This window comes from Marmota flaviventris, chromosome 13, assembly GCF_047511675.1.
Source record: "Marmota flaviventris isolate mMarFla1 chromosome 13, mMarFla1.hap1, whole genome shotgun sequence".
NCBI lineage: Eukaryota > Metazoa > Chordata > Mammalia > Rodentia > Sciuridae > Marmota > Marmota flaviventris.
In genome coordinates this window covers 100,196,787-100,223,943 of record NC_092510.1, presented here as the reverse complement: position 1 = coordinate 100,223,943, position 27,157 = coordinate 100,196,787, and the positions used below count along the sequence as shown (strand labels likewise).

Here is a 27,157-nt window from a genome sequence, read left to right as displayed (position 1 = left end):
CGTGTAGTCACACCTGGTCTGACTGACAGGTGAACTGGGAAGAAGGGTCAACTATAATCAGGACCATTCTCATCAGTCACCAAGTCATGATGCCAGTGAGGCATACTCGAGCGCAGAGGAGGACTGGATTTTACCTGCTTTGCCTGATACCCTCAACCTTTCATTGATTTAAGTGCCCTATACTGAGAGTGTCCAAAACAACATACAACCAGCACTTAGCCTCTGCCGCTTGGTCAGTGCCGGGTAGACGATGGCTAGGGTTCCTTTTATTCTGCACTTAAGCATGAGCATTGGACAGCCCTCTCTTATGTACACCTCTAAAACTTCTCCGATGCCCTCTTCCCACACCGCAGATACTTCTTCTCGCCCATCTCCTTGACCTGGGGCTCCCCAGGGTCTCCCGCCCCCTCCCCTTGGCCACTGTGGTCCAAACATGGATCACTCGTTCAGACCTCCTCTCCCTGACCCTCAGATCCCACCAGGCCAGACCCAGGCTCATCGTATGTCTCCCTACACTCACTTCCCTCCTCTTCTGATGTTGGTCACCACATCACCTCCTGACTGCTGGAACTTTGCTTCCTTCATCCCCCACGGCTGATCTGTCAGCTGGTACTCGCCCATGCATGCGCTCTGCTTCAGTGCTCATCATCTCTGAGCTGAACACCTGCTCTCCCTGCCTGGAGTCCCATCTCTGGTCTCCCTTCCCTCCCAGTTTGTCCTGCCCTTGGCTTTCGGGGCCGCCTCCCTAAAATACACATCCTCACAGGTGACTCTCTTGCTTTTTACCCTCCCCTGCTGCTTGGAACAGCCCTCCCCAAAGTAAGAAAGCAGGATGGCAGTGGGCGCTGGGCTCAGAGCAGTCCACAGTCAAACAAGCTTGAGAAACACCTGTTAGAGAAAGTTGGTCCTGTTTTTTGTTTGGGGTGCTGGGGATGGAACCCCGGGCCTCATGTGTTCAGCATGTACTCCCCCACTGAGCTGCAGACTGCAGAGATCCCAGGGCCGTGAGCGCTATGTGCCTTGTCTGGAAGGGAGCTCACTGTGCGCAAGATGTTTCTATCTTACTGGGTCACCGAGCTCCTTCCTCCACCCTTTATTCTTAGAGCATATTGTGACGCTGGCATTTTTCAGAACACACTTCTGAGAACTCCACTTGCAGACTAAACCCCATCTCCTCCTCAGGGTGCGCACTGGTGACTTGGCTTTCTCCGCCTCCTCTGCTGCTGTCTACACCATCCCATCTCACTCCCCGGCTTCGGGCTGCCCAGGACTCCAGGACATGCCCCGCTCCAGCCCACCTTTCCCTGGGATGGCTGCCCCTGTGGTCCACCTGACAAGGCCCTTCTCTCCCCTTTACACTTGCCTAACACAGTCGTCTTATCTGTCCCATTGTCCTAGGGGCCTGTTATGGTGACATGTGCTCATGAGCATGGGCTCCGGAGGTGGCAGAGCTGGGTGCACCTCCACTCCCGGCACAGAGGGGTCACATCAGACTCTTGAGCACCTGTTTGCCAGTTCTAGAATTAATTAGTATGGTGTGCTTGCTTACCTGTCCCTCTTGCAACTAATAGAAATGCCGGTGACAGTAGCATGTCTTGTCTGGTGGCATGACCGTTCAGACATTGCCTGCCTGGCTGTGGGCTCCCCAGCTGTCTCGTCTCGCAGGTGAAGGAATGGGCTGTAGGGGGGTGGATCCCTGTGCCCACAGCCTCGCAGAGCCAGGTCTCAAACTTGCATTGAGCTGGAGCTCCCAAGGGCATAGACCCTGTCCTGTGACTCTGCTGTGTCCCTAGGGTAATCCTCAGTGCTTGGAACACAGCAGCAGCCTGAGCACATGTGGGAGGCACGGGGAAGCAGCCTGCGTGGAGTATGCAGTTGCGTGTTGAAGTGTCTTGCACATTTCAAATGCAATGTAACATTTGGAAGGCACCATTGGAACCTAAGGCGTGGCCTACAAGAACAGATCGTCACTTGAGTTTTGTTATTGCAAAGATGCAGCCCTGCATTGGCTGAGTTGGTGCGGAAGTGGCTGGGGGGTGGCAGTGTTTTGTTGTAATCTCCCAGAAACAGCCTTAGGGCTCTGGATGAAGCTCAGAGGGCTCGCCTCTGCCTCTGCCCACCACGCAGCTGGCACTTTCTAAATGGTTTCATTATCCCCCTTACTGTGGGAGTGCTCCTCGCCACCCCCAGGTTGCAGACCCAGCAGGGCTTTTCGCCTGCAGAACCTGTCCCAGCAAGACTCTGCTTTGCCCTCTGCAGAACAGCCACCACCCTGACGCCCTGTCTCTTCACCTGTAATGCGTGTTTTGATACCGAACACCAGTAGCCTGATGGCTCTAATAGAAAACACAAATGCTGCTCCGACTCGCCCACTGCTCTTCACTGCCATCTGGGAGTCAGAGCCGTGGCCGTGACTCAGCATGTCAAAAGGCGGGATCTAGAGCAACACCTGGCCATTGTCCCGATCCTAAGCCATCAGGCTTCACTGAAAAAATTTAAGTGTCTCAGTTGGATTTGTCTTATTAGGGGATTTAGGTTATGTTAATGCTGTAGCTTCATTAATTACCCCATATCAATAAAAAAAAGGCAGCTTTTAGCCTGCAAGCCTAAGAGAGGAGAAGAAATGGTGGTATCAAAGGAAACCTTCAAAGACAGCCAGAGCTGTCTCCAGGGTAATTTCTGATCCCGCATTCTTTCACTTCAAAGTTGGGTGTGTGTGTGTGTGTTTGGGTGGAGGGGGTTGGGGAAGCTGGAATCTGATTTCTCTAATAAGTGTTGGCATCAGCCCCGTTTGATATTAGATGCAGGGAACATTTTGATTTGTTATAGCCTTTGAAATTGTTCAGACGACCTTCAGAAAAATGGCCTCTTGTTACTTCTAGGGAGAAGGGTGAAAGCCAGGAGAGGGGAATCCGGTTTAATTCCCATGCAGAGGGGGCCCTGAAATTGTGCTTTCAGCAGTTTTTTTAGTAACAAATGCGTGTCCTGATTGAAAGTGAAAAGCTGAAGAATAATAGACCTGCAACACCGCGTTCCTCCCCAGACTTCCTCTTCCTTCTCCAGGGAGGGCGGGCAGGCTTAAGGGGATGAGCACATGAAGTTTGCACGGTTTTGAAAACTTGAGAAGCCATGGAGAAATCTATCCCTGTCACTCAGGTGTCACATTCACCCAAACTGACGGGTCTGGTCACCTGTTGACCTTGCAAGACAGAGCTCCTAAATAAAGGCTTTAAAAGTTGAAACCCCTGTGGCTCGTAAGTTCTGTTTTGAAATGTCCATTTTAGATCATCTAAAATTCATTGTATGCATTGCTTTTCAAAATGAAATAAAGAATTGATAACTTTCTGAGAAGCTGCCAGAATTTCAGATACTGCTAAATGAATTTTAGTGGCGATGATTACCATGGCAGCAGGTCTCGAAGCAGATTTGCAGTGTTGAACTCTGCAGGAGAGTGCCCCCAGAAGAGCTGTGCAGGCATCAGCGTGGGGGCTTCCGAGTTGGTGGCCCATCTGAAGTCAAGCTTAAGGGCAGCCTCCGCCCCCAGGGAAAGGGGCCTCTAGACTCACCTGCTTCCAGACTCCTCCACACAGCAGCTATGTGGCATTGGACAACTTGTTTAACCTCTCTGGGCCTCAGTTTCCTCGGCTGTGAGTTGCAAATGATCTTATCAACCTCGTGCTGGGAGGACAGGTAAAGTACAGGCCATAAGACTCCTCAGCCAGCCATGCCTGGGCTCACCGGTTGTGACAGAGGAGACAGTGGTTATCATGGAAGTTAAAGTGATGTGCCAGTGATGGCAAGTCATGCTGATTGTTCTTTTTGGTCACTGTTTTCACTAGTTGCCCCTGTATAGAGAGGCCTTAGGACACCTCCTGAGAGCAGATGTGTCTGTGCTGAAGTTTTTGGTCATCCTTGGGAGAGGTGAAAATAGACCCTATTCCCACCCTAAGACACGTCTTCCCCTCCCCAGAGGCCAGGATGCTGCTCATAGGACTGCAGACTTGGCCAGCGGTCACCACAAGGTCTTTCAAATGCTTGCCAGCAAACCCAGGGAGCTCACCTTCTTACCCTGACACCGTGGTTCAGAGTCATTTTTAGTTCATCAGGCTGGAGGTGTGCAGCCTCACAATGCTCCTTTTCTGAATATTGCAGCCAGCAAAAAAACGGGTAGCCATACCCGCCCTTGCAGTGGGTAAGCTGGAGCTAATAAATATTCACGCAGCTATGGCATAGCTCCCTGGATGAATTTCTGAGATCTTCCTGGCCCTGAGGAGAGGTGGCATTGACTCCAGCATACTCATTTAAATGGCTTTCTTTGGCATAAATCTAGCGGAAAATCAAGTACAGACCACCTGCCGTGTGGTCCTGCAAAAGAGGGAGCCCATTGTTATCCACCCCTCTCAGCTGTGTGCACCAGGTGAAGGGACCACATTGTCCAAGGCCCCTGGCTCCCAGATGGTAGAGCTGTCCCTAGGGTCCTGAATAATATATTTAAACCTCCTTTGAAAAAGAGCAGCACCCTCACTTTGAATAAGCTAGGAGTGTTCTGAGAATCCACAATGAGCTGCAGAGCCCGCTCCTAATTAAACCTTTGCATATTTCTTCATAGATGATGTTTTCATTAAAACATTTTGAAGATACTGAAGGTGTTTTAAGACAATTTTGTGTTTAAGCAAACACTGATACTCTTTAGTTTGTGCAGATTCCTCTTCTGGCTCTGCGTTTGTCTTCTGCTTCCGCAGGGCATGACGAGGCAGGAAGGGTGAATGGCAGAGGGCTTCAGAAGCAGCAGCTGTGGGCTTGAGCTATAAGGAGAACTAGTTAGTCCCAAGTGCAGACATTGATGCTGCTCTTCCTAAAATGTAGATTTAGAATCTTTGGCATCTCCCTGTCATCTTGGCAGTGATTTGGGTAGAACTAAAAGATGCAAAAAGCCATTCATATTCACCCTGCAGTTCTGAAGAATCTTTAAGTGCCGCATTTGTTAAACCTTAGGCCAAACTGCTATACTGAGAAAGTAGCAGGAACCTGGCTTTGTTTCCCCTCTGTGACCAGCTGCCCAATGGTATACTTTAAAAGAATTGATAATGTGGGGAATTAATTTTACCTATTTCTTTTGAGGTTTCCTTCAGAGTTATCTTTGTCACTTTTCCCCTATAAATTGTTAACCTGTCAAATTAAAACTCTAGCGCCTGGAGTTTTTTAGACTCTTCCTCATCCGTTGGTTGAGGGCAAGGCTTGCTATGACTGCAGACTGGCCACATGGCCTTTCTAGGAAGCGATTTAGCAGGAGTGGAGGGAGGGAGTGGACCAGGGGCTCTTGTGGAGACCAGGAGGGACATGGTGCAGCCCTGGGACCTGCTCAAGGAGGGATTGCAGTGTGTTTCCAAGTGGAGGGCAGGAACGTGCCATCAGCCTCTTCTGCAAGGGCGCTGGGGTTGGCCAGCTGACCTCCTCCACCCCAGCAGGGGCCTGCAGAGCTGGGAACCGTCTTAGCCTTCTCTCCTGCAGAGTGTTCACCACAGTGAGGGTGACAGGAGACCAAATGTGAGCAGGAAAACCCTGGAGAATTGGATGAGTGCCTGGTCACAGCCCAACTTTTAATTTTCAAGGACTTTTTTTAGAAAGCCAAGTGCTGGTGTATTTCCTCAAAATAGAAGCCAGGTCAAATGCAGCCATTCCACTTCCTGTCCTCTTAGAGGAGTCTCCCCTGTGACTTGCTTCTCATTCTCCTGGTGGCTCCAAATCAACAGCGTGACATTCAGGCCCAAACAGCCCCGTCTCGGACTCCTGCGTGACCACTGGCCAACCCCAAAGGCAGGTTCCAAGAGACCCATCCTCCGGCATTTCAATTTGCTCAGCTCTTGACCTCGGATATTAAAGCCAACTTTCCAGCACTTCTGGGACTCGCTGAGAACTTCTTTAATCGTGATCCTTGGGCTGTCTCCAGCTCTGTACTGGGGTGATTTGGGGTTTGCAATACTTTACTGCTCTTGAAATAGGGAGAAGGCACAGGTCTGCTTCATTATGCAAACTGTGTTTGGCTAAGGTAAACCACAGCGAGTTCCCAGCCCATCGGCATCAAAGTTTACCTGGAACACCGCTGAAAAGACAGATAACAAAAGGAGAACACTCCAGGGGAGGGAGCCAGGAATCTGCACCTATTTTTAAATCCTACCTAGGGGTTCTGACCCCAACCAGGTTTAAACACCACCAGGTGAGGCTCTCTGTAGGAAGCCTGTCCAGGTAACCTTGGCTGTTGGACAGCTCTGGACCCGGACTCCTTACCTGGAGAGTGAGGCTGCTAATGGAATCAGCCACATCCGCTCATTCTGGGGATTAAATGAACCCATGTGGAGGGTCTGGTGGGGGCCTGCCGTGGGTCAGGTGCTCGGTAGCTGGATCCTGCTAGTTTTCCTCTACCCAGCAAAGACCTACTGACGCCCACAGTGTGCTTCGGATATGGGGAGGAAGAAAGGCCTCCTGCCATCGCCGAGCTTATATTTCTCTGAGCAAATCAGATAGTAAATACACAAAGAAATGATAGCACCTCGGGCAGTTTCAAGTGCTATACATTTAAATTTTTGAAAGGGTGTAGAGAATCAAGATGGCAGATACTGGGAATGATATTTTGATAGGTAACTGATAAATGCCTCTCTGATAAGGTGACATAGAGCTGCAGGACTTATAGGAGAAGCCATGGGAGAGCTTGTGGAAAAGAGTCCAGCAACGAGCTCAACAGGTGCCAAGATCCTGAGGCACATGAGATGCAAGAACCGCAGTGGGAGTCAGGGTTTGAGCAAGTGCTTGATTGCCTGTGTTCCTCCATTTGCCTTCCCTGTATTCATCCCTTCATTTGTTTTTCTGAAGTCACCTACAGATTGATAGAGAGGAAATTTAAGCAGAACATTTAAGATCTTCAACCCCAGATCCTATTCTGTAATCTGAATGTTTTACTTTTAGTAAGGATAATAGTAGTTACGGTATCATTTCTTAAAGGCTAGAATTCTGAAATCATTGCTAATGATTTTTTTCTTTCCCCAGTTGGATATATGGTCGAAATCCAACTATCAAGTATTCCAGAAGGTAAGTCTTACTTTCTGCTTCTCCTTCAGGATGTGTTAGCAAAACACGAGGGCATGGGGAGTAAGCATTGGTCTCCAACCAGAGGCTGTGGAAGAAGTTTAAAGAGCCAGTCAAAGCTGCTCACCGCGCACTTCCATCCACATGGCATGCCAAGGAAGCAAGACCTTAGGATGGAAATCCCCAGAGGGGTACAAGGGAAGGTGCTGGGACAGTGAAAATGCTCTTTTACAGCCATGGTCGAGATAACACAGGTGTGCATGTGTCAGAACTCAGAACTGCACACCTGCTGTGGGTAGGTTTTATTATATGTAACTTACACCTTAAAAATCAGGGGCTTTGGGGGCCGGGGCTGGGGCTCAGTGGTAGAGTGCTCACCTGGCATGCATGAGGCACTGAGTTTGATCCTCAGGACCACATAAAAATAAAACAAAGGTATTGTGTCCACCTATAACTAATATAAATATATATATATATATATATATATATATATATATATACACACACACACGTATATATACATACTATACATACATACACATACATACTTTAAAAATCAGGGGCTTTTGAGTTGCTCCAAGGTCAATTCCATTTTGCAACTCATTTCTCAAAGAGTTCCAGGTGCCTGGGGGTGGGCTGGGGGAGGCTTCACCCCCATTTCACACTCTGCTGGTAGCTTGGTCAGGCATTGGGCTTCCTCGTGGAAGGTGTAAGTGAATGTTATCCCCAACAAAGAGGGACGAGAGAAACCCCAGTCCCCAGCTCGACATTTCATCTTCCCAGAGAACCTCCACGCGCAGGGAGCAGGGAGGGCTTCCTGTGGTGCTTCCTTCATGGCAGCTCACCTTGACCCCTGACTCATTTGCCATGATAAGGGGCAAAAGACCTGAGCCAGGAGTGGAGAAGCAGCCTGGGGCTGGAAAGCACACCTTTAGGGAGCCTATACGTGTGAGCAGCCAGAATTCAAGAACTTACCCCAACTAAGTGCCGGTGAGACGTTCTTGATTAGATCTGTCAACAGCAGGTGCGCGGGCTGGAGTGCGTTGCTAGCGAGTGTCCAATGCTGGTCCCTTCACAGTGGAAGATGTTAGCAACAGCGAGCAGAGGAGGGGGCTGGGCCCCCGTTGGTGTCATTTACACCTCCTTACAAATACAGTGCTCCCAAGTCAAGAGAGAGTCACTGAGAAAGCCACTGCCTTGCCCTGCAGGGAGCTCATGCCTAGGCTTTAGTGCCAGGATAGCATTTGTGATCTTGGCATCCTTATCTGAGTCGCCACACCTAGAGCGGTCACTTGGACATCGTGCAGAACATCTCGGCCTTAAGCGCTAGCTTTGTGTGCTGGCTCGCCAGGCTTTGCCCCTGGCTCTTGGCTGAAAGCATTCTAGAGAGAGAATGCAGCTCATCATTGGCATCTTGTTTTGCTGGAACGGTGAGGGACATTTACAACCGCTGCTTTTTCCTTTAACCTGGTTCTTATCTTTGTGTCCTCTGTGAGGTGGCAATGAGTTACCTTCTCCCAGCTCCACAAAAGCCCTGTCCTTCACCAGGCAGGAGCCCTGCAGCCCAGACCCTGGACTTTAACATTGGTCCCATTTCCATTCTAAAGCCCTTTATGGCAGTGGGGCCTTTGCAGTTCTGGCCTTTGCATAGCTATCCCTCCCACACAATTTCTGGTAAAATTAAGTGTTTTTGAATATAGGCAGAAAGTTTAGTAGGGAATTGGGAAGTGTGTGCAATGTAGATTTGGTGATGCATAGATTTAAAGAGACAATGCTGCATCTTTATCCTGCCTCTCCTGAAAATGACCTGCGGGGGGTTCTTTGCATTTATTAAAAACTCCAAACACACACAGAAGCAGTGTTTAGGATTAATATCAGTCTAGTTAGAGAGGGTTAAGAGCACCCGCAGTTCCTTCCCTGTAGTTGATGCTATGTTTGAAGCAGTATGGTTGGGGACTGTGTATCAGCTGGGGAGGGCACAGAGTCTCCCGAGATTCCTCTGTCATCTCTGCCTTCCCCTGTGTTTAACTAAATGGACTTGACCTCCAATATGACCTGTACTAGATTAAAGAATCACAACTCGGGGCAGGTGACAGTGCCATCTGGTTAGAACTAAAGGCGGATAACACTGAAGTATTTTTTTTCCTTCCAGCAGTTAAGAATTAGTAGATGGAGCTGGGCATGGCAATGCACATCTGTGATCTCAGCAACCTGGGAGGCTAATGGGATTGCAAGTTCAAGGCCAGCCTCAGTGACTTAGCAAGTTTCTAAGCAACTTAGAAAGACCCTGTCTCAAAACAAATAAATGAAAAAGGCTGGGGATGTGGCTCAGTGGTTAAGCACCCCGGGGTTCAATCCCTGGTACCAAAAAGATAAAAGGGAATTAGTAGATGGAAGAATCCTCATCTCTTCCTATCAGAGCATTGCCTGATCGCTGCCAGATGAAGCAATGTATTAGAAAATAATACAGCACAGAATTAGATTAAATCCTTTCTCAAAAAAGCTTCCAACTGGTTCCCACCACATGAGCAGTTTGGCATCTTGTCGGAAAGTTCACGCTCCTTGCTTGCAGAAGGTAGTGGTGGAGTGATCATGCAGAACAGGCAGTCAGGGTCCCTTCCTGGGAGCTGGGGTGCACTATGCTGGTTTCACTGTGTTCACCTCAGCCAAGGTGAGGTCAGCCCAGTCAGATGGTGGCACTTCCTGTGCCCCAGCCAGGCCTGGCACTAAACAGAGCTGGGGCTGTTTCGTCTGCGGCAGACTCTGAAGCCTGAGCAGCCTGTGGGTGATGGTTAGCATCTCAAACTCAAAATGCCAAAATAGAAGGATCAGGCAGCAGTGTTCTAAACTTTGCTTTTTAGGACCAGCTATTTCTCAGAATTCTATTTTCTTCCTGTCCACCCACTTAAATCTGGGGTGTACTGATTGATGCTGCTTATAGCATTTTCCTGAAAGACCTTGTTCAAGAGCATGGAGGTAAACGTTCCCTTTCGCCCCTAACTGGCCTGCTTGCACCCAGCCATGTAGACTGGCCAGGGTGGACCTTGTTACCAGCATCGTCTGGATCCATGCATCAGGAGGTGGTGTGACGTGCACAGGAGGCTCTGGGTCTTCAGTAAGGGGGTGTCTCAGGCAGAAGACGGTGCCTAAATGTCCTGACAGTGGTAGATGCACAGCTGTGCCCTCTTCTGAGAGGGGGACTCTTTCCCCACCACCCTCTCCACACAGCTGGCCTGGGGTAGAGCCCCAAGGCTGCACCTCTCAGGCAGTCATCACATGGCTGTATTTACTGGAGGGGAAATGTTCCTGCTGGACAGTAGCAGCATGGCCACTAGAGCCTGCTAGGAAGGCAGGAAGCCCTCAGAGGTCGTCTCCTCCCTGTGATCCAGGAGGGGCAGTGGAGGGAACTACCTTGCAGAGCCAAAACTTTTCACTTCTGAAAAATGGCATCAGAGGCTAGACAATAGAAGCACACCCCTGTCAGATTCTCCTGGGGCCCATGCCTGCTCCCTAGTTAAAGCCACAGACCTGAGGTTCTATAGCAAATTCCACCATGGGAAGCAGACTTTGGCCTCCTTTTGTCTGCAGACGTTGACTGTCAGCGAGCCCTTTCTGTCGTGCTCGTTAGATCCTGTACCTGAGTGAGGAAGTGGCCGCAGGCCGGAGACAGCTTGCTGTGGGGCTGCGGCTGCTGACAGGTGCCTGCCATTCGCTGCGCTCCCCCAGAGGCTTCTTGCGCTTCATCCTGGGGCGAAGCAGCTTTTCATAGCCAGCAAGTCTCCAGCAGAGTAGATTCAGAGAATGGGACTTGGAAATAAGGGGACCCTCTGAAAGGGCAGAATCACAAAGGCCGGGAAAGGTTTCAAGCGTGTTAGTATTTTTCTGACATTTAAACTCTGCAGGGGCAGGCACTGTTTTGATCTTTAACCCCCTCATTTCACAACAGTGTGCACTTCCCTCCAGCAACTCAGGAGCGGGAGCCAGCCTGCAGCTTCTCACTGCGTTAATCTTGGCGGCAGGTGGAGGGCTGGGAGAGGGTCAGAGCCGCTCAGGTAAAGGGCAGAGCAGCTATGGCCACAGAGCTCCAGCACTTGCGCCACAGTCGTTCTGCCCACAACAGAGGGGAGAGTAGCCTGCTTGGGCCTGCTCTGTCAGGACTGGCTGTGGACAGGTGGACTGTCCAGCAGGGTGCTGCCACTCCTTCACCCCTGTGTTTGTTCACGTGTCCATTTTTTTCTTTGTTCTTTTCACTTACACACGACAGTGGCATGTGTTTTGACATACACTCATACAGGAGCATAACTTCCTGTTCTGTGGTTGCACAGGGCGTGGAGCTACACTCGTCCTGTGTGCATGTGTGAATGCAGGAAAGTGATGTCTGGTTCATTTTACTGTCTTTCCCATTCCTATCTCCCCACCTTCCCGCCATTCCCCTTCATCTAATCCACTGGACTTCTATTCTTTTCGCCCGCCCCCACTGTATGTTAGCATTCGTATTTCAGAGAGAACATTTGGCCTTTGGTTTTGGGGATTGGCTTATTTCACTTAGCATGATGATGCCCAGTTCATGCGGGTCCTGTGAAAGACCAGGCCCTGTCTGGGGACAGGCTTTATCCAGGATGTTTACTGAGCGGTCACTGGGTGCTTTTCAATAGAAGGAACTGAGTGAGCTCTCTAAGACCCAGTTCTCTGAAATGTTAGTGGAATCCCTAGTATTATTTTGGGTGTGTTGAGGATCTGCCCCTGCAACCTAGGCTAATTGAAGTCCTGAAGCACAGGAGCCTTCCTGGAGAACGGAGCCCTCACCAGCTGGGCTGGGTAACCCATGTTACCTGAGCACATCTGCTGTAGCACCTCACACCACCCAGACGCTCAGGAAACTCGTGAAGGACCTGAGGGAGTCCAGAGCTGAAAGTCCCAAGACCTCAGGCCATATTGGTCTGCATCTTCCCAGGGCCCTGTGTAGGAGACTCCCACACCTAGAGTGCCCACTGCCGGCGACCACCCAGAAGTTGGCAGAGGGTGTCTGCTCTTGCCAGGTTGTGTGCCTCTGACTGTCCCGTGCCTGTGTCTCTTGAGTGCTGTGATCAGCGTCTTCCAGTGAAGAGAGCTGATGTTTTAAAGATGGAGCGTCGGGTCATTTTCATTTTGCGTCTGTGCATTCTTTTGCTGCCTCATGAGTGTGTCTCAAACAGATAGAGCTAGGGGACAAATTTCACAGATGGGAGGGCAAGGGGGCAGCTTAATGTAGGCAGTGGATTCCCGTCTGTGGACTCTGACGAGTGACATGCAGGAGGAAGGCGTGCACCAGTAGTTGAATATTGACCAGTTTCAGGGAAGGAGAGGTCGGGTGGTCCCAGGGTCATCCCCGAGGGCCACCCTTTCTGCAGCTGATGACAGCTGGCCTGCACTGACCAGGCCAGATAAGTATATGCCTCAGTCCGGGGACCTGGGAGCCGAGGGCAGCAAGGAGGGGCCCTCAGGCACCTACCTGCTAGAAAGCCTGTGCCACCACCTTCTCTCTGAAGGCTCTGGACATATAGCATCTAAACCCAGGTCACACTTGATCATTTGTTTCCCTCTTGGGATCCCCCAGAACTTTCCCTCCAAGGCTCCCTTGGCCACTGCTGAGTGTGACCATGGCTGAGGTACCCACAGTCTCTTCTGCGTTGTAGTAGAAAGGGAACCAGGCAGTCCCGGCCTGGCCTGCTGATGTTCTCAAGGACCCTGAGTTGCCCTAGACATGGCCTGTGCTTCTTGCCATCAGAGGGATCACAGGGTAGTCACCTGTCAGCTCGGTGGCTTCCTCCCGCGGGACTACACAGGATGCACAGGACACCAGCTGGACTGACAGCTTCGTCTGAGAAGACCCCTACTCCGGCCAGCCTCCATCCCTCAGCTGAGCAGTCTGGAACCCTGAGCACAGGCTGCCCAGCTGAGCTGATCCCATTCCAAGCCTGACTTTCCTGTGTGCTCCACATGGAGATTGTCCCTGAGAGAGATCTTACAGCACAGTGGCCAGGAGCCATCTACAGGTGACCAGGTCCTGGCTCCACCGCTTACCCTTGGTGTGAGGCTGTGTTGGCTGTTTCTCTAGGGCTTACAAGGTGACCTAACAGCATAGTCCCTGTCCTGCTCAGCTTCTCAGAACTGCCTGTAGCCAGTGGCCCTCCTCTCCTGCAGAAGTTCCCCATCCCCTCCGTCCCCTTTGGCTGGGATTTTGCCCACAGGCTTCTCACCTCCTCTACTGCTTCTCCTTGTGTCTTTGCTGCCACCTCTGCCCATCTCTTCACAGTGGACACCACGGCTCAGAGCATGGACTCTAGATTTGTATCCAGTTCTGTCATGAACCATTCAGCCTCTCCCAGCTTCAGGTCCTTCCTCCATAAAAAGGGAGAAATTGTCATACCCACTTTTGGGGGTACATGTTGTGACGATTTACTGTGATAGTGCTGGCGAAGTGCTTGGCACTGGGTTGCCCATAGCAGGTGCTCAGTAACATGGTGGCTGCTGCATTGCCACAGGAGCAGGGAGTACTGGAACTCAGAATCTGCAGCCATCTATGCACATGGCCCATTTTAAGTCAGGTGTTTACGTAAACCAGACCAAACACTGACCTGCCCTAACAAAGCCACTTGATCCCACCAAAGCCATCTTTCCTTTGCTCCGCTCCTAGTTTCTCTTCCCCTGGACACAGAGGCAGCTAAAGAGGGAGTAAGATCCTGGAATTTCAGCCACACACACCTGGGTCAGTGTCTAATGTGCTGAGAGGGCTTGGGCCCCTCCAGTGACCCCCAGAAACACCTGAGATGGATGTATCCTGCCCTGAAGGCTTGTTCTGCTGGCGAAGCAGGGCAGGGGAGGCACGTGCAGTCTTTGTTCTTCCTCCTGCCATTGCCTGAGATCTGGTGGGAAGTAGGTGGTGCTGTCTGGATATTCTCAGGAGCCCAGAAGTCTTTGGCTGTTTCTCTCACTGCAAGGCATTCCTGGAGAAATAATGCCCTGTGCCGAGCGTGCGCGGAACAATGCAGGTGTCTCTGGGCCAGGACTTTCCTGGCAGCCAGCGACATTCTGGCATTTTACCATCTGGAAAGCATCGAACTTTTTTCTTTTTATCTAAATGAAAAGTCTTAATTCCTTAATCCTGAGAAATGTCAAGGACCCTTCATGTGTATCCCCCCTCAGCCCTGCGCGAGGCCTTGAGCAGAAGTGGAAGGCGGTCAGGACCCTGGAGAGCTCCACCACAGGCCCTCCTCCCCCGCAGTACTCTGTGCCCTCTTCTCCTCCCATGCCCTCTTCTCCTTCCATGCCCTTGCTCCCCTTCCTGGACCCTTACTGGCTAAAAATAAAAAATAAATACCTCTTCTCCTCATCAGAGTTCTCCTGGGTAATTGGGACCCAGTACAGAGCCACTCCCCAAAGGTGCTCTCCAAAACTCCGAGCTGAGCCTGAGAAGACAGAAACGTGGCAGGTAGGCAGTGTTGGGGTGGGGAAGTCTGGTCTCGGGTCTGACCAGGAACTGGCCAGGGTATCCTGAGGGTTGTGCTAGAAGTACAGGCCAGGGTTTCCCCACCTCAAGGGATGGAACAGGCTAGGGAAGCACCCTGGGCCGAGCCCTGAGAAGGTAAGGGCTTAACTGGATAAGAGCGTTCCAGACAGAGGGGTGGCCTGAGTTCAGCTGCAGGGACAGATGGCGCCGAGGGAGCTGCCACAGCCAGGATGTCAGGTGGGAGAGATGGGAGACAAGGCTGGAATCCAGGTCCTTGGGGCCTTACATGCCATGACTGGAGGCAGTCTGCCACCAGTCTACCCTCAGGGACCCGGGGAGTCTGGGCCTCCCTTCCAGGCAGCAGCGTCATCTTGACTGGAGTACAGAGGAAGGCAGGACTGGCATTCCCAGACCAAATGAAGGCTCGTTTATGGAGGCCCTGGTTTGTGCCAGACTCTGTTTTAAGCACTTTATACATGTGGGCTCCCTTCTCAGACACAGCTTGTTCTCAGGTGTGAGCAAGGTTCTGGGGAACAGTGGAGCAGCTGGGGCTGTTTCCACCTCTCCTTTCTGACCGGACAGTATGCTGGTTCCGCCCTAGAGCAGCTCGGCTTTGCCCAGTGATAGGTAGAAGGCTTGCAGATCCCATGCAGATGGCTCCTTCATCAGGCAGAGAGAGGAATATTGATCTCCCTGAGTAATCCCCAGTCCCCGGGCTGCCACGCTTCCCCTTCAGGCCCCCAGGCCTGCTGAGCCTGTGGCACACAAATCCAGGTTCAGAGGAGAGACTAGGGCTGCATAATAAAAGCTGAGTCCCCTGCTTTCGTCCCCACCTCGGGAGCTTCCTTCTGTAGCTCTCCTCATCACTTCCAGCACCACTTTCAGGGCTGAGGTCGTCACATTCTGATTTTGCAATAACTGTACCTCTTTTCTGTGGCATGAGTGCTTCTGGGATTGTCTGAAGTATTCTTCCAGAAGCCAGCGCACATCCTTGAGCAGTGTTGCTGGCCGGGGCTGCAGTCTCTCTACGTGCTTAACACGCTGCGCTGCCATCTTTGCCTCCAGAAGCCAGAGATTCCCTGGGCCCTTTTCCTTAAGGCTACATCTGTCTTTGGAAAACTCCAGGCCAGCTCTGGCTCCTGGGCTAATGTCCTCTGTTACGTTAAAGTATCTTTACCCAGTGAAAGTAAAGTTGACCTCTTTGGGTTGGGGACAGAGTGAGGGCATCCAGATAGCACATGCTCATCCTGATGCCTGTTAGCTGGAGCTTAGAGGCGGCTTCCAACTCAGAGCACAGCGCTCTCCAAGCTCCTCTACCCACCCCAAGACTGAGGACCTTGTGAAGATGGCAGCACAGCAGGTGGCTGCCTAGAGTGGGACAGGGACCTGGTGCCTCTGCTGCCACCCAGAATCTGCTGGGCTTTCTTTTTTTTTGGGGGGGGGGGCGGGGGTACCTGGGATTGAACTCAGGCACTCAACCTCTGAGCCACATCCCCAGCCCTATTTTGTATTTTATTTAGAGACAGGGTCTCACTGAGTTGTTTAGCACCTCACTGTGGCTGAGGCTGGCTTTGAACTCATGATCCTCCTGTCTCAGCCTCCTGAACCTCTGGGATTACAGATGTGTGCCACTGAGCCTGGCCTCTGCTGTGCTTTTTAAAGAACAGAGAGCTTCACCTTCATCCCTGGCAGGGCTGAGGGTAGAGCTTGTCTCAGGTCTGCTCTTGGGCCTGGAGGGTGACTGCCATCCATGGGGTGTGACTGAGGCAGCAGTGGCCTGCAGTTGTGTCCACTAAAGGACTAGAGGGACCTATAGGACCATGTGGCCCTGATCCCAGCCTCATGCTCTCTGAGGGCCAGCGGGAGTATGATGAAGCCAAGATCTCCCAGGCAATCAGTGACTAATCCAGGATTGAAGCCCACTGTCCTTGCAGTCCCCTCTGTCCCACCATGTGGCCTTATCCACCTTAACTCAGGTCTAAGAGAATTTTATCTTCACATTGTGTAGAAGCCAGCATTGGTTGGAGGGAAGCCAGAGTCTGGGTCTCCACCAGGCTTCCCTTTTAAATAAGCACCATCTGAGCATTGGGGTATTTAACTTTCCCCGTGTATTAATCGTGCGGGGAAATACTTTTAATAGTGGGAGGCCCCACTCTCCTAGCTGAGCAGGGGAGGCCTTGGGCTCCAGGGCTGTGTGCTACAGATAATGCAGCCTGGTGCCATCAGTCCATTGCATTAGGAAGAGCACCAAGGAACTGCTGAAGCCGCTAGTCCAGCTCAGGTCAGCGTAGGCGTGGCACTGCCCACCCCCAGGCCCGTCCCTGGTGATGGGAAGCAGGCTGGTACCCACAGTGGTCCATTTGCCTGTGGTTCCTGCTCAGCCTCACCTCGTGAAACTTGTTAACGCACCTAGGTCCTCCTACTAGACTTTGGGGGACTCACAACCTTACAAGGCTCAGGAGCCCCTGAAGACGGTCCCTGGTTAGAGAAATACAGGGACCCCTGTTTAAGAAGCCCAGGCAGGAATCGTAGATTTTCAATTAAATCAAACACTCCACGTTGAACATAGTTGGAAAATTCTGAGGAAAAAGGTGGGGAAGAAAATACAAGGCCACCCCTGAAACAGAGCCAGAGTCTTGCTGCAGAGTGTGTCACCTCCTGCCCTGGCTGGCAACGGGCCTCATGGTCCTTGGAACTCTCCCCTTCAAGGGGCTCAGTGGATCCTTCTTTTAACATAGGGAGAGCTGGGGCTTGAGGTCTGTTGAGAGTCCCCCTCCCTGTCCTGCTCCTCCCTGTGTCACCTGTGTCATCAGCACACCCTTTGTTCTTCCCTTACTGACGCAGAAGAACAAAGCGGGGCTGGGGTTGGCCATAAGGGAATGTAAGCAAAACGAATGTGGCCCCCCGCGGCAGAGTGGAGGGTTGGGGAGCCAAGAGCGGCTCTTGTCCCAAAGTCATCACTGAGGTCCAGTCTCCCCAGCCCCCTCACCCACTTCACTTTTATGCTACACTTTTTTTATTTCCCTTGATGAATCAGGGTACAGACTAGACTGGTGCTGCCACCTCCTATTGGCCCAGTTTCCCTCTTGATAACTCAGGCAGAGCCTTGTCCAATCCAGAGTCATCTTGAGGGCCCACTGGCGTCTGCATCAGACCTCGGGGGCTCTGCACCTGAGAGTGGGCAAGATAGGAAGAAGCTTCTAGCAGAGAAGTGGAGGGAACCTCTTCCAAGTGGCAAGAACATGGCTTCACTTGGGAGACTTGTACTACGGCCATAGCCCCCCCTAAGAGTGATGGATTTCCTTCCCCCCGGGGGAGAAGACGTGGATGTGATACCCCCAAGCCCCACATCAACCCCAAAGACCTGCAGTGGGAGCCGCCAGGCCTGGGGCTTCGCGTCTGGCACTCAAGCTCACGCGCCTGGGCCGTCCCTGCTCTGCGGCTTCACAGCTCCTTGGCCCAGGCAAGTCACTTGACCTCCTGGCAACTTTTGTCCCTCACTTATAAATGGCAGTTACAAGTCCCTCTGTTGTTAGATTTTGTGGAGATTAAGTGAGATGAAACTGTGATGGCTCACATCTGGTGGCTGCTTGCTCTTTGTCAGTCACTGGCCCGCCCTTGACAGTTAATCCTCACCCCAGGTCACCCAGCTCCTGCATGACCTGTGGTGGGGTCCCAAGGCTGGGCTCCCACCAGGCTGTGCAGCATACACCAGCCTTGCCCAGGCCCCACTGTCACCGACCTGCCTGTCACCAGTGTTGCAGGCAGTGCCGTTTTTGGTTTAGCTAAAATAGCTCTCAAGCCCTCCATCCCCAAACTCTGGGAGGGAGGCTGTCAGCGCTCCTTGCACACAATATGGCAGAGGAACTTGGTGAGACTGTTTTGACTGTCAGTCCTTCCCCAGCACGTTGACTGGCAGCTGGTTCAAGGACTCTTGAAAGAGGTCCTTCTCCAAGTTCAGCTGTCCTCCTTTGGAGTGCGCCTGACCTTTCTGGTGCCTGGAGGTGAGGGCGAGGCAAGGCCTGGCTGTGCAGGAGGAGAGAACAGAAAGTAAAGTCAACAAAGCCATGCAGGTTGGTGGCCAGGCCCTGCAGATGGTGCCTTCCCAAGTAACTCACCACAGTTCAGCTCTGAGCCGGGAAACCAGGCTGCAGGGTATGGCCATTCCATCTGGCTATGAGGTTCCGCTCTTCCCTCCTTCCCGCCACCTTGTCCTGTCAGCTCATTGTTCTGGTGGCTTCTCCTCCTTCCCTCTCCTAGGGCTCCCTGTCCACTTTGATCTTTTTACAAGCTTTGTTTCTAGCCAGCACTCAACTAGCAGCTGAATCCTCCCTCCCCCTCCTGGTAGCATTAGTGCCCTTCCCTGGCGCCTCGCAAAGCAAGGTGGCTTTTATCTCCCCGCAGAATCTCATTAGCTTTACAGCACAATGGGACCCGAACCTGGGCTGCCACTAAATTAGTTAATAGCAATTTTTTTTTTGCCTCAGGCTTGTCTTTTCCATATCTTCAATGTTGAGCCAAAAACAACTTTGTTGTCAAAAAGTGTAAAACAAAAATATATTGAAGGTAGAGTGCTTTGACCAAGAGGAAGATGGTTATAGGTAAGCCTCTCCGGTGCCCTTGCCTGGTGCTGGGGAGCTCAGCCTCCTCCGGGATCCAGACACTGCAGGGGAGCCACCAGGGAAGAGGAAGGGAGGAGAAAGCACATCGGCTGGCCTTGTTTCCCTCATTAAAATATTCCTGTAATTGGTGGTGGGAAATTGGGGAAACTAAATGCATCAGTGTTAGAAAAAAAAAAAAACTGCCACCATTTGGCAAGAAAAGATAATACTGTATACTAGGCCTTTTGAAAAGGAGACTGGATTTGACCAGAATGCCAAACAGTAAGAGAAAGACCAGTTGGATGCCCTCCCAGGAGTCAGATGCCAAAACAGCCTTAGTACGCAGCTCCGGCTGTACCTAGAGGGGGTGTCCCTGGTCACTCGGCTCGTTCTGCTCTTGGGCAGCCTGCTGCACAGCTGCCACCTGTGCATATCGGCCTGCACCTTGCATGTAACTCAGGCTTTCCAGAGACCTCACTGGGACACGGTGAGATGCTGCTAGGCACCAGCCTGCAGTGGGAGATGGGAGGGGTGGGGCTCAGGTCTTGCAGGATCTGTGTGCAAACGCCAACTGGGTACCTCTGGACGTCTTCCAACCTCCGTGATCTCTAAGACTTACAGAGCCACACCCGTGATCCCAGCTACTCAAAGGCTGAGGCTGGAGGATCGCAAGTTTGAGGCAACCTTGGCAATTTAGTCAGACTTCATCTTAAAAAAATTTTTTTTAAATAACAAAAAGAACTAAAGTGTAGCTCAGTGGTCGAGCACCCCTGGGTCCATCCCCAATATCCAGGGGGGGGAAATTACACCCCCTCTATTCTTGTAAGAGTTACTTTAGGGGCAGATAGAGCTTGGTACCTATAAGCTCTCATTCTGAGTAGCTCTTGTCAGTTGATAGACTATCCTGTGATCCTAAAATGCACCTTCCAGAAATAAGGAAAACCTGGCCACTCGGATGCAAGATCTTGTCACTAACACTCCACAGCACCCACTGTGAGGTTGGAGGGATCCTGTTCACTTCCATTCTTCAGAAAGAAACTGTCTTGCTTTGGAACTTCTTTGTGTCCCAGAATCCAATGCCTCTTCCTTTGAAGCCATTTTCCAGTAGGACCCAGGACGTGCTCCAGCCTGGCCTCTCGAAGCCAGGCCTTAGCCAGCAGCCTGGGTGTCGCCTGAAGGCAGTTGGAAATGCCAGGCCTCAGCCATTCGCAGCCTCCTTCATGAACCCCGCTTGCTGGCAGGACCCCAGATACTGTGTGTCTCTTGCTGTTCTTGTGCGCGCAGCGTCCCTAGTAAGAACCCCCGAGGCTCACTACTTCTGAGAAGCCTGAGAAGGCTTCTGCTCTTGGGCATATTTCAAACACGTTCCTAGGTGACCCAGCCTGCCCGCTCCAAGTGCCACATTCTGAGCAATACCTTGCACAGGGGGCTGCTTGGCCACAGCTCATCCCCCAGACAAGAGGCGAGGCTCCAGAGGGCTTTCTCTCGGGGCGAGAGTGCCTGCCTGGAGGAAAGCCACATGCCACCCAGCCAGCAGGCAGCCTGCCCCATCTGGTGACACTGTCGTGGAGAACTGGCATGAAGAACCCATGCTTGCCCTTCGCAGCCTCCAGGCAGAAGTAGCATGCACACTTCCTCTTCCTGATGCCTTGACTAGAACTGTCCACGTGGCCCAACCTTGTGGCAAGGGCAGCCGGAAAGTGTCCCCACGTGCCAGGAAAGGGAAGCCTCAACTGCCCTCATCCTTCATCCCCACCCTTGTCAGGCCCTTGCTCACCCACCTCTTCTGAGACCTTCTTGTTGGGGACTTGGCAGAGTTCAGTCAAGTTAGGGGAACTGATGCTAACCAAAATCTCTAACAACAAAAAGCCAGTTCTGTGGGTTCTGATGTGAAGAAATAGGAGCTAGACAGGAGGGGAGGCTGGCAAGGCGGGTGGGCAGGGACCCGAGGGTAGAAGTACAGGAGCAGGACCAGGGCTCCAGGGTCAGGGAGCCTTGGCCTCCTATTCCCTGGGAGGCAGGGACAGTTGTGGTGTGAGGGTGACCATATGTCTGCTGGATGGCGAGCACCTGCGCATCGTGTGCTGGTCCTCACGCTGGCCCCAGCCTCTCCACTTTCCTGGAGGGGGAGCCACCACTAAATGAGAGGACATTGCATACCCACATGGCCTTCTGAAGAGGCAGGACCAGGGTCCATGCCCCAAGCCCACACCCTTTCTCCCAGCGCTTGCTGCTGAGAAAGGACTGGAAAGAGCCCTCGGGATCTTCTGGTCACCCTGATAGGAAAGACGCAGCCTAGGCTGTGCAGTGGCAACAGGGGAGAGGACACAGGAGGAACAAGATATGTACCTGGGGGCTCTGAGGCTGCTGAGAGTGGTGGTAGGAAGAGGCCCCAGGGACAGCCTTGGCTCTGGTCATTTAGCAAGGCCACGGGGAGCAGGTCTGTAAAGTGCTTGAGATGGCCCTACGATGAGCACCAAGCCTGGCCTGGGGACAGCACCTAGTGGTGATCAAAACTAGGTTCATCTCATGGATGGCTTGGACAGCTCAAGTTCAGCTGGAAAGGTCAAGGTAAGAGGTGAGCTGAGGAAAGGAAAAGGAAGTGGACACAGGTCTATACCCCAGGGAAGATGCACTCAAGCGGAACTTGGGAAGCCAGGCGGGAGGCGCAGGGACAGCAGGGCTGGGCAGGGCTGGGTTAGGGCATCTTGGGGCCATGCTCTTGTTGGCATTTGAGTCGAGGCCCCAGATTCCAAAGACCACAGGCCAAGTGGCCCCATGCTGAAAGAAGCAGGCAGAAGTGAGACCCTGGGGGCATTGGATGAAGGTACGGGGCTCCATCCAGAGACCACCCCAATCCCGCTGAGGGTGGACACCTGCACAGGGTAGGGCAGAGTGAGGCCAGGCCAGGGCTGGACTTGTGTGGAGCACCTCACGTGGCCACACTGACCTGTGAGGCTGCCCAAGATCCCAGACCTTCAGAGAAGCAGGGGTGGGGGGGGCAGTTAAGTGAAGCTCGCAGATTCTAAATGTTGATCATTTGTGTTAAAACTGTGAAAAGAAAGAAGCCCAGCTGAGCAAAGCTTCCTGCCTTCGCCGTGCCTCTGGGTCATCAGCTCCAGCTGTGGGTATAGCAAACCCTGTGCCCTCCCGGGGGGCCACCCAGAGTTGGTGCAAGTGGACAGTGCCCTGGGTGGGAAAGGAGCCTTGCCCAGAGCACCCCAGCCTGGCTCGCTGCACACTAGAGCAGGCTGCAGCCAGGGCCTTGGAAAACCCCTGGGGAGGCCAGGAGAGAGCTTCCAGGAACCCTGTTCCTTTCTGTGACAGCACACGCAGGTACAGGGAACGTCCGTGGACCTCACAGGGTACTTCGTGGGCTTTCTTAGCCAGGGAGCTGGATGGGCAAGAACGAAGCCCAGGTTCAAGCCCACGGGCCTTGTTTGCCGAGCTTCATGCGGCTCTTCCCCTCACCCGACTGCCACCACCAGTCATTTTGCAAGGTTATCATTGCGACTGTTAAAAAAAAAAAGAAAAAGAAAAAAAGCATTGCTCATTTTAGAAAGCTGTCTGTCAAAATGCTTAAAATAAAGCAGGCTTGGCCCTTGGGGGAGAAAGCTCCACCCAGCTGGAAAGTGAGAATTCCCCAACAGCACGGGACACGAGCTGCGGCTGCCTTTGCAGGAAAGCCAGCCTCACGTTTATGGCAGTGGGCATTTTTTTCTCAACACATGTGTATTGAGCACCTGCTGTTTGCCTGGTGATATTCCAGGCCTGATAGTCGCAGCATGAACCAGGTGATTCCTGCTCACAGAGCTGATCACGTAGCGGGGCTCACCAGCTACCAGGCTGCCCTGGAAAGTCTGGTGGGAAAGAGGCAGGTGCAGGCCAGTTGGCCGGAGAGCCGGTGGGGCTGTTGGCACGGCTGGGCAGGAGGGCCCCTCCCATGCCACTCCTCCCAGCCTCCTGGGCCTACTGGAGGGTGTCACTTGCACACCCATTTTATCCTGGGGAAGCTGAGGTTATGTTCACAGGAGGCTGAAGACAGGGCCCTGGAAAGCCCAGCTGTGGAGGCTGTCCCCATACCTAGTGGTGAAGCCTCTCTGACGGGTGTGGGGACCAGTGTCAGGCTCACGCACAGCCCACTGAGTGGGGTCAGCACAGTGTTCCTGGCGCCCCCTGCTGGTGTGCGCGACTACTGCTCAGGCCAGCTGGTAATGAACACCTTGGACCTGTGTTTATTTTTGTTCTCAAATTCAAAGATTTTTGTCTAGAGTTTTTTGTTTTCTTGTGTTTTGTTTTGTTTTAACCACAACATTTATAATGCCAAGAATCCCTAATGAGGACAATCAAATAAACCATTAGTTTGAACACAACTATCAAATTAGTAGAATCTATTAATTTGCTGATGGATAGCAGGCATTAGCGATTCATGTTGTCATCACATTTCAGACCTGCAGAGAATCGCAGACCAGACCCTTTGTCTTTTGGAAAGGACTGAGTGGCAGAAAGGATGAATAGCTAAGTCAAGGTCAGGAAGCAGTGCCCTGTCCACTGGTCATGAAACTGCTATGGCAGTTTCCTGGCCCATGGAGTGGAGATGTGGGTGTGGCCCACGAAGTGCTGGAGACACCTGGGAAGGTAGCCACCATGAGGCCTGAGGAAGGGTCCTCATAAATCAGCAGTTCCCTGACCACCAGGCCCACGTGGCTACAAGTTAGGAGACAGGGAGAATCTAAGGGAGCAAGAGGAGACCCTGCGTGCTGCTGGGAGAATGGTCCCAGCATGGCCGCCAGGCTCCTTGCCTGCATCCTCGTGTCGGGAGCAGGGAGGCCTGTCCGCCCTCTGGTCTGCCCTGCCTTCTCCCCACTGGCCTCAGGCCACTGCCTTCCCACCCCTAGCGCTCCAGCCTGTCCGGGTTTTCTGTGGAGGGCCGTTCCGTACTCCGCTTCCCTCCGGGACTGTCCTTTCTGCCTACACACACCTCCTCCCCTCTCTGCCCCCAACTCTGCTACCTAATTTTCCTACTCAAGATTTTATTTCAGATGTCCTTTTCTCTGAGAGACATCCAAAAGCAGGGCTGGTGCCTGTAAAAGGAGGCGTCCATCCCGCTGGCCATCTCTGACTGCTGACTCCAGCCACTGTCCTTCATTTTCAGGTGACAGACCATGCCACCACTGCCCTGCTCCACTACCAGCTGCCCCAGATGCCAGACGTTGTGGTCAGGTCCTTCATGGTAAGTGGCTTCAGGAGCCTTGGAGTGTGCACACGCAGCTGAGGGGGGAAGCTGCACCCTCGGCCCGTGGGCTGCCATGGGAGCCGGGTGGGAGGTGGCACCGCGGGCTCCCTGTCGTGGCTGGACAGGCGGTCACAGAAGGATCCTCTAAAAGTTTCTCACATGGCTCTTGACCTGCCCCACCCAGGTCCTGTGCCTGGCCCCAGGCTTGCAGTGGTGAGTCTCGGCTGGCTGCACCCAATACAGTTCGTTCTCGGATTTCAGAGCAGCTAGCAGTGAGGGCAGCCCCCGGCAGCCTGGCAGCTCTTGAGGGGTGTTCAGAGGTTTGCAGTGCCTAGTCAAACTCTTCTGGCTTGAAACGGAACCCAGTGGGAGTACTCACACCGCAGCTCTGGGCAGAGACCACAGTCAGGACCTTTCCCTGGCATTGGCCTGACCAGGGGTGACATTGCGTTGTATGTCCAAGGCAGACCCTGCCAGCTCTTTCGCCTCGCACAGACTTGGCCGAATACGCTGGGTCACTAGGCTCCATCTTTCACTGCCCACAGAACTGCCTTTTGTCTTCTGCTGGAAAGGCTGCCTGGTAGAAACCCCCTCAGACTTCCCTTTAGTGAGTGCAAATCACTGTTGACAGCCAGGTGGGTGTCTCTGGTCCCATCCATCCTGTCACGTGGGCCTCCACCAGCGGGCTTCCTAGAAAGCCTGTCACGCACTGCTCAGAAGACAAGCCCAGCTCATCGCTTGGCTTCCTAATGTTAGGAGGGCAAACAAGGAGCAGTCCATGAAGGCTTCCTCCACATGCAAGAGGGCAGGCAGCCAGCAGCCACCCGGTAGAGGGAGGCCTGCTTTAGTCTCACATTCTGGGTCGTCCGTTCCCTTCAGCTCTGACTTGGGGATCTGGGAAGGATGCAAACGTGCTTGGCACCAGAGGATAAGCAGTGTAGCTGACTGATCCGGTGACCTCCTCGTGACTTGCTGTAGAAACCCCCAGGCCACCCTGCTGACGGAGGTGGCATGGATGGGCCGCACTCTGCCATCTCGAGGACCGCCCAGCTGAAGCAGGGGATTCATGTAACTCAGCTGACCTCTTCAGATAGCCGTTTTCTCTTGTCGACATAATTCAGGAGAATGTTAATTGATGAGAGTCTTGCACCCCTGCACAGTGAGAACTGGCTCAGTTGTCGTGCGTTTGGATCTGTTGGGTGTTTGGCTTCTTTGCTTTGTTTGGGTGGGGTTTTTTGGTAGCAAATCTCCTTGAGTTTGAGAATTGAGTTATGTGCATCTCATCCTTATAGATGATGCCCGAAAGCTCTCTGCTCTCTGAATTAAAGTGTGTATTTGCTGCTTATTATGTGATTTGGTGGCACTGGGGCTGTCTCCACTTACCCCTTCCCAGAGTGTTAGGCCACATCCTGACAGTGAGCAGTGACCTCAGAAATCAGATTAGAAGGCGCTGTGCCCTCCATGCAGAATTCTCCAGCCGTCAGCTATTCCTAGACTCCCTTGGCACGTGGCCATGCCCCCTACCTGGCAGCAGGCCAGAAGAGGGTCCTTGCCAGGCTCCGTGCAGCGTGGTTGGTGCTGCCCCAGGGCCTCCCTGCCAGGGAGAGTTGCCCTCTCTGTGCTGATAACTCGGGGTTGGCGGGGAGGGGGGCTTCAGAACCCAAAGTCCCTCGAGACAGCCTTGTGGGCTCAGCAGCTTCTCTCTGGGGCCAAAGCCAGCTCCAGGGCTCTGTCCTTGGGGCCACTAGGCTTGATGGGAGGGTATTGGGAAGCACCAGGGCCGTTGCATTTGTCCTCCCTTCTCTTTTCAGACCTGGTTAAGAAGCTACATAAAGCTGTTCCAGGCCCCATGTCAGCGCTGCGGGAAGTTCCTGCAGGATGGCCTGCCCCCCACGTGGAGGGACTTCCGAACACTGGAAGCCTTCCATGACACCTGCCGGCAGTGACCCCACCCACCCAGGCAGCCCTGAGTGACACTGGCCCTGACCCCTTGCTGCCCACTCTCTGTCCAGCTCTGGCTGTCATGAAGGACCTTCTAGGAGCACCACCGGGGGAGGTCGCCCAGCCTAGACTTGGTATTCGCTGGCAATGAGGGTGAGTCCCCCAGTTTGCTGAAGGTGACTGAATGAGCCCTGTCACACGGGGGACTTTGTTTTGTGCTTGCTAAGTTATTTTTATAAGCAATAAACCTTTTGTACCCAGGCAAGGCCTCGTCTCCTCCTTACAGCGCCTTCCACGCTGGCTCAGTGAACAGGAGCGGGTGTGTGGACGCGGCTCTCTGGGGGTACCTCCCGCTTCTCCCTACAGGGAGGCCAGCCTGGGTAATGCTCCCTTTCAAAGCCACCTTGGTGGCTTGATAAATGATGGTTCCCTTTGAGAAAGACAGCAGGAGGAGTCTCTTCCCCTTAAACCAGTCCCACAGGTTCCCAGGGTGGGCGCCACTGTCGGCCTGGCTCTGCCCCAGGCATTACTACAGGTCCATCCAGTTTCTGGACACCAACTCGTGAAGCCATCATCCATTTCTGTGGCAATCTCTGCCCTGGCCAAGGACTTGAGGAGAGGACGTTTCCCAGGGAGTGACATCCGGAGGCACTGCCGTCTGAGCCGACCAAAGAAGGTCCTGGCTCCTCCTAGGTCCTACCTGTCCCCACCAGGCTGGCAGGCAGAGTCGGGGGCTTCAGTGGTGGGGACACCTGGCCCTGGGCAGCCTGCCCCGGACCTCCTAGGCAGAGGCTCCAGGGCCAGGCA

General features: G+C 52.9%; 1 protein-coding gene across 1 annotated transcript in view; it reads left to right on the top strand.

Annotated features, from left to right (window-relative positions):
- Positions 1–26,611, top strand: part of Med27 (mediator complex subunit 27) — a 183,424-nt gene extending 156,813 nt beyond the window's left edge. Inside the window, exons 6-8 of the mRNA XM_027942550.3 lie at positions 7,045–7,086; positions 24,329–24,406; positions 26,221–26,611. Coding sequence (XP_027798351.2) covers positions 7,045–7,086; positions 24,329–24,406; positions 26,221–26,355 — 255 coding nt within the window. The 3' untranslated portion in view covers positions 26,356–26,611. The remainder of the gene's footprint in view (positions 1–7,044; positions 7,087–24,328; positions 24,407–26,220) is intronic.
- Positions 26,612–27,157: the final 546 nt, after the last annotated feature.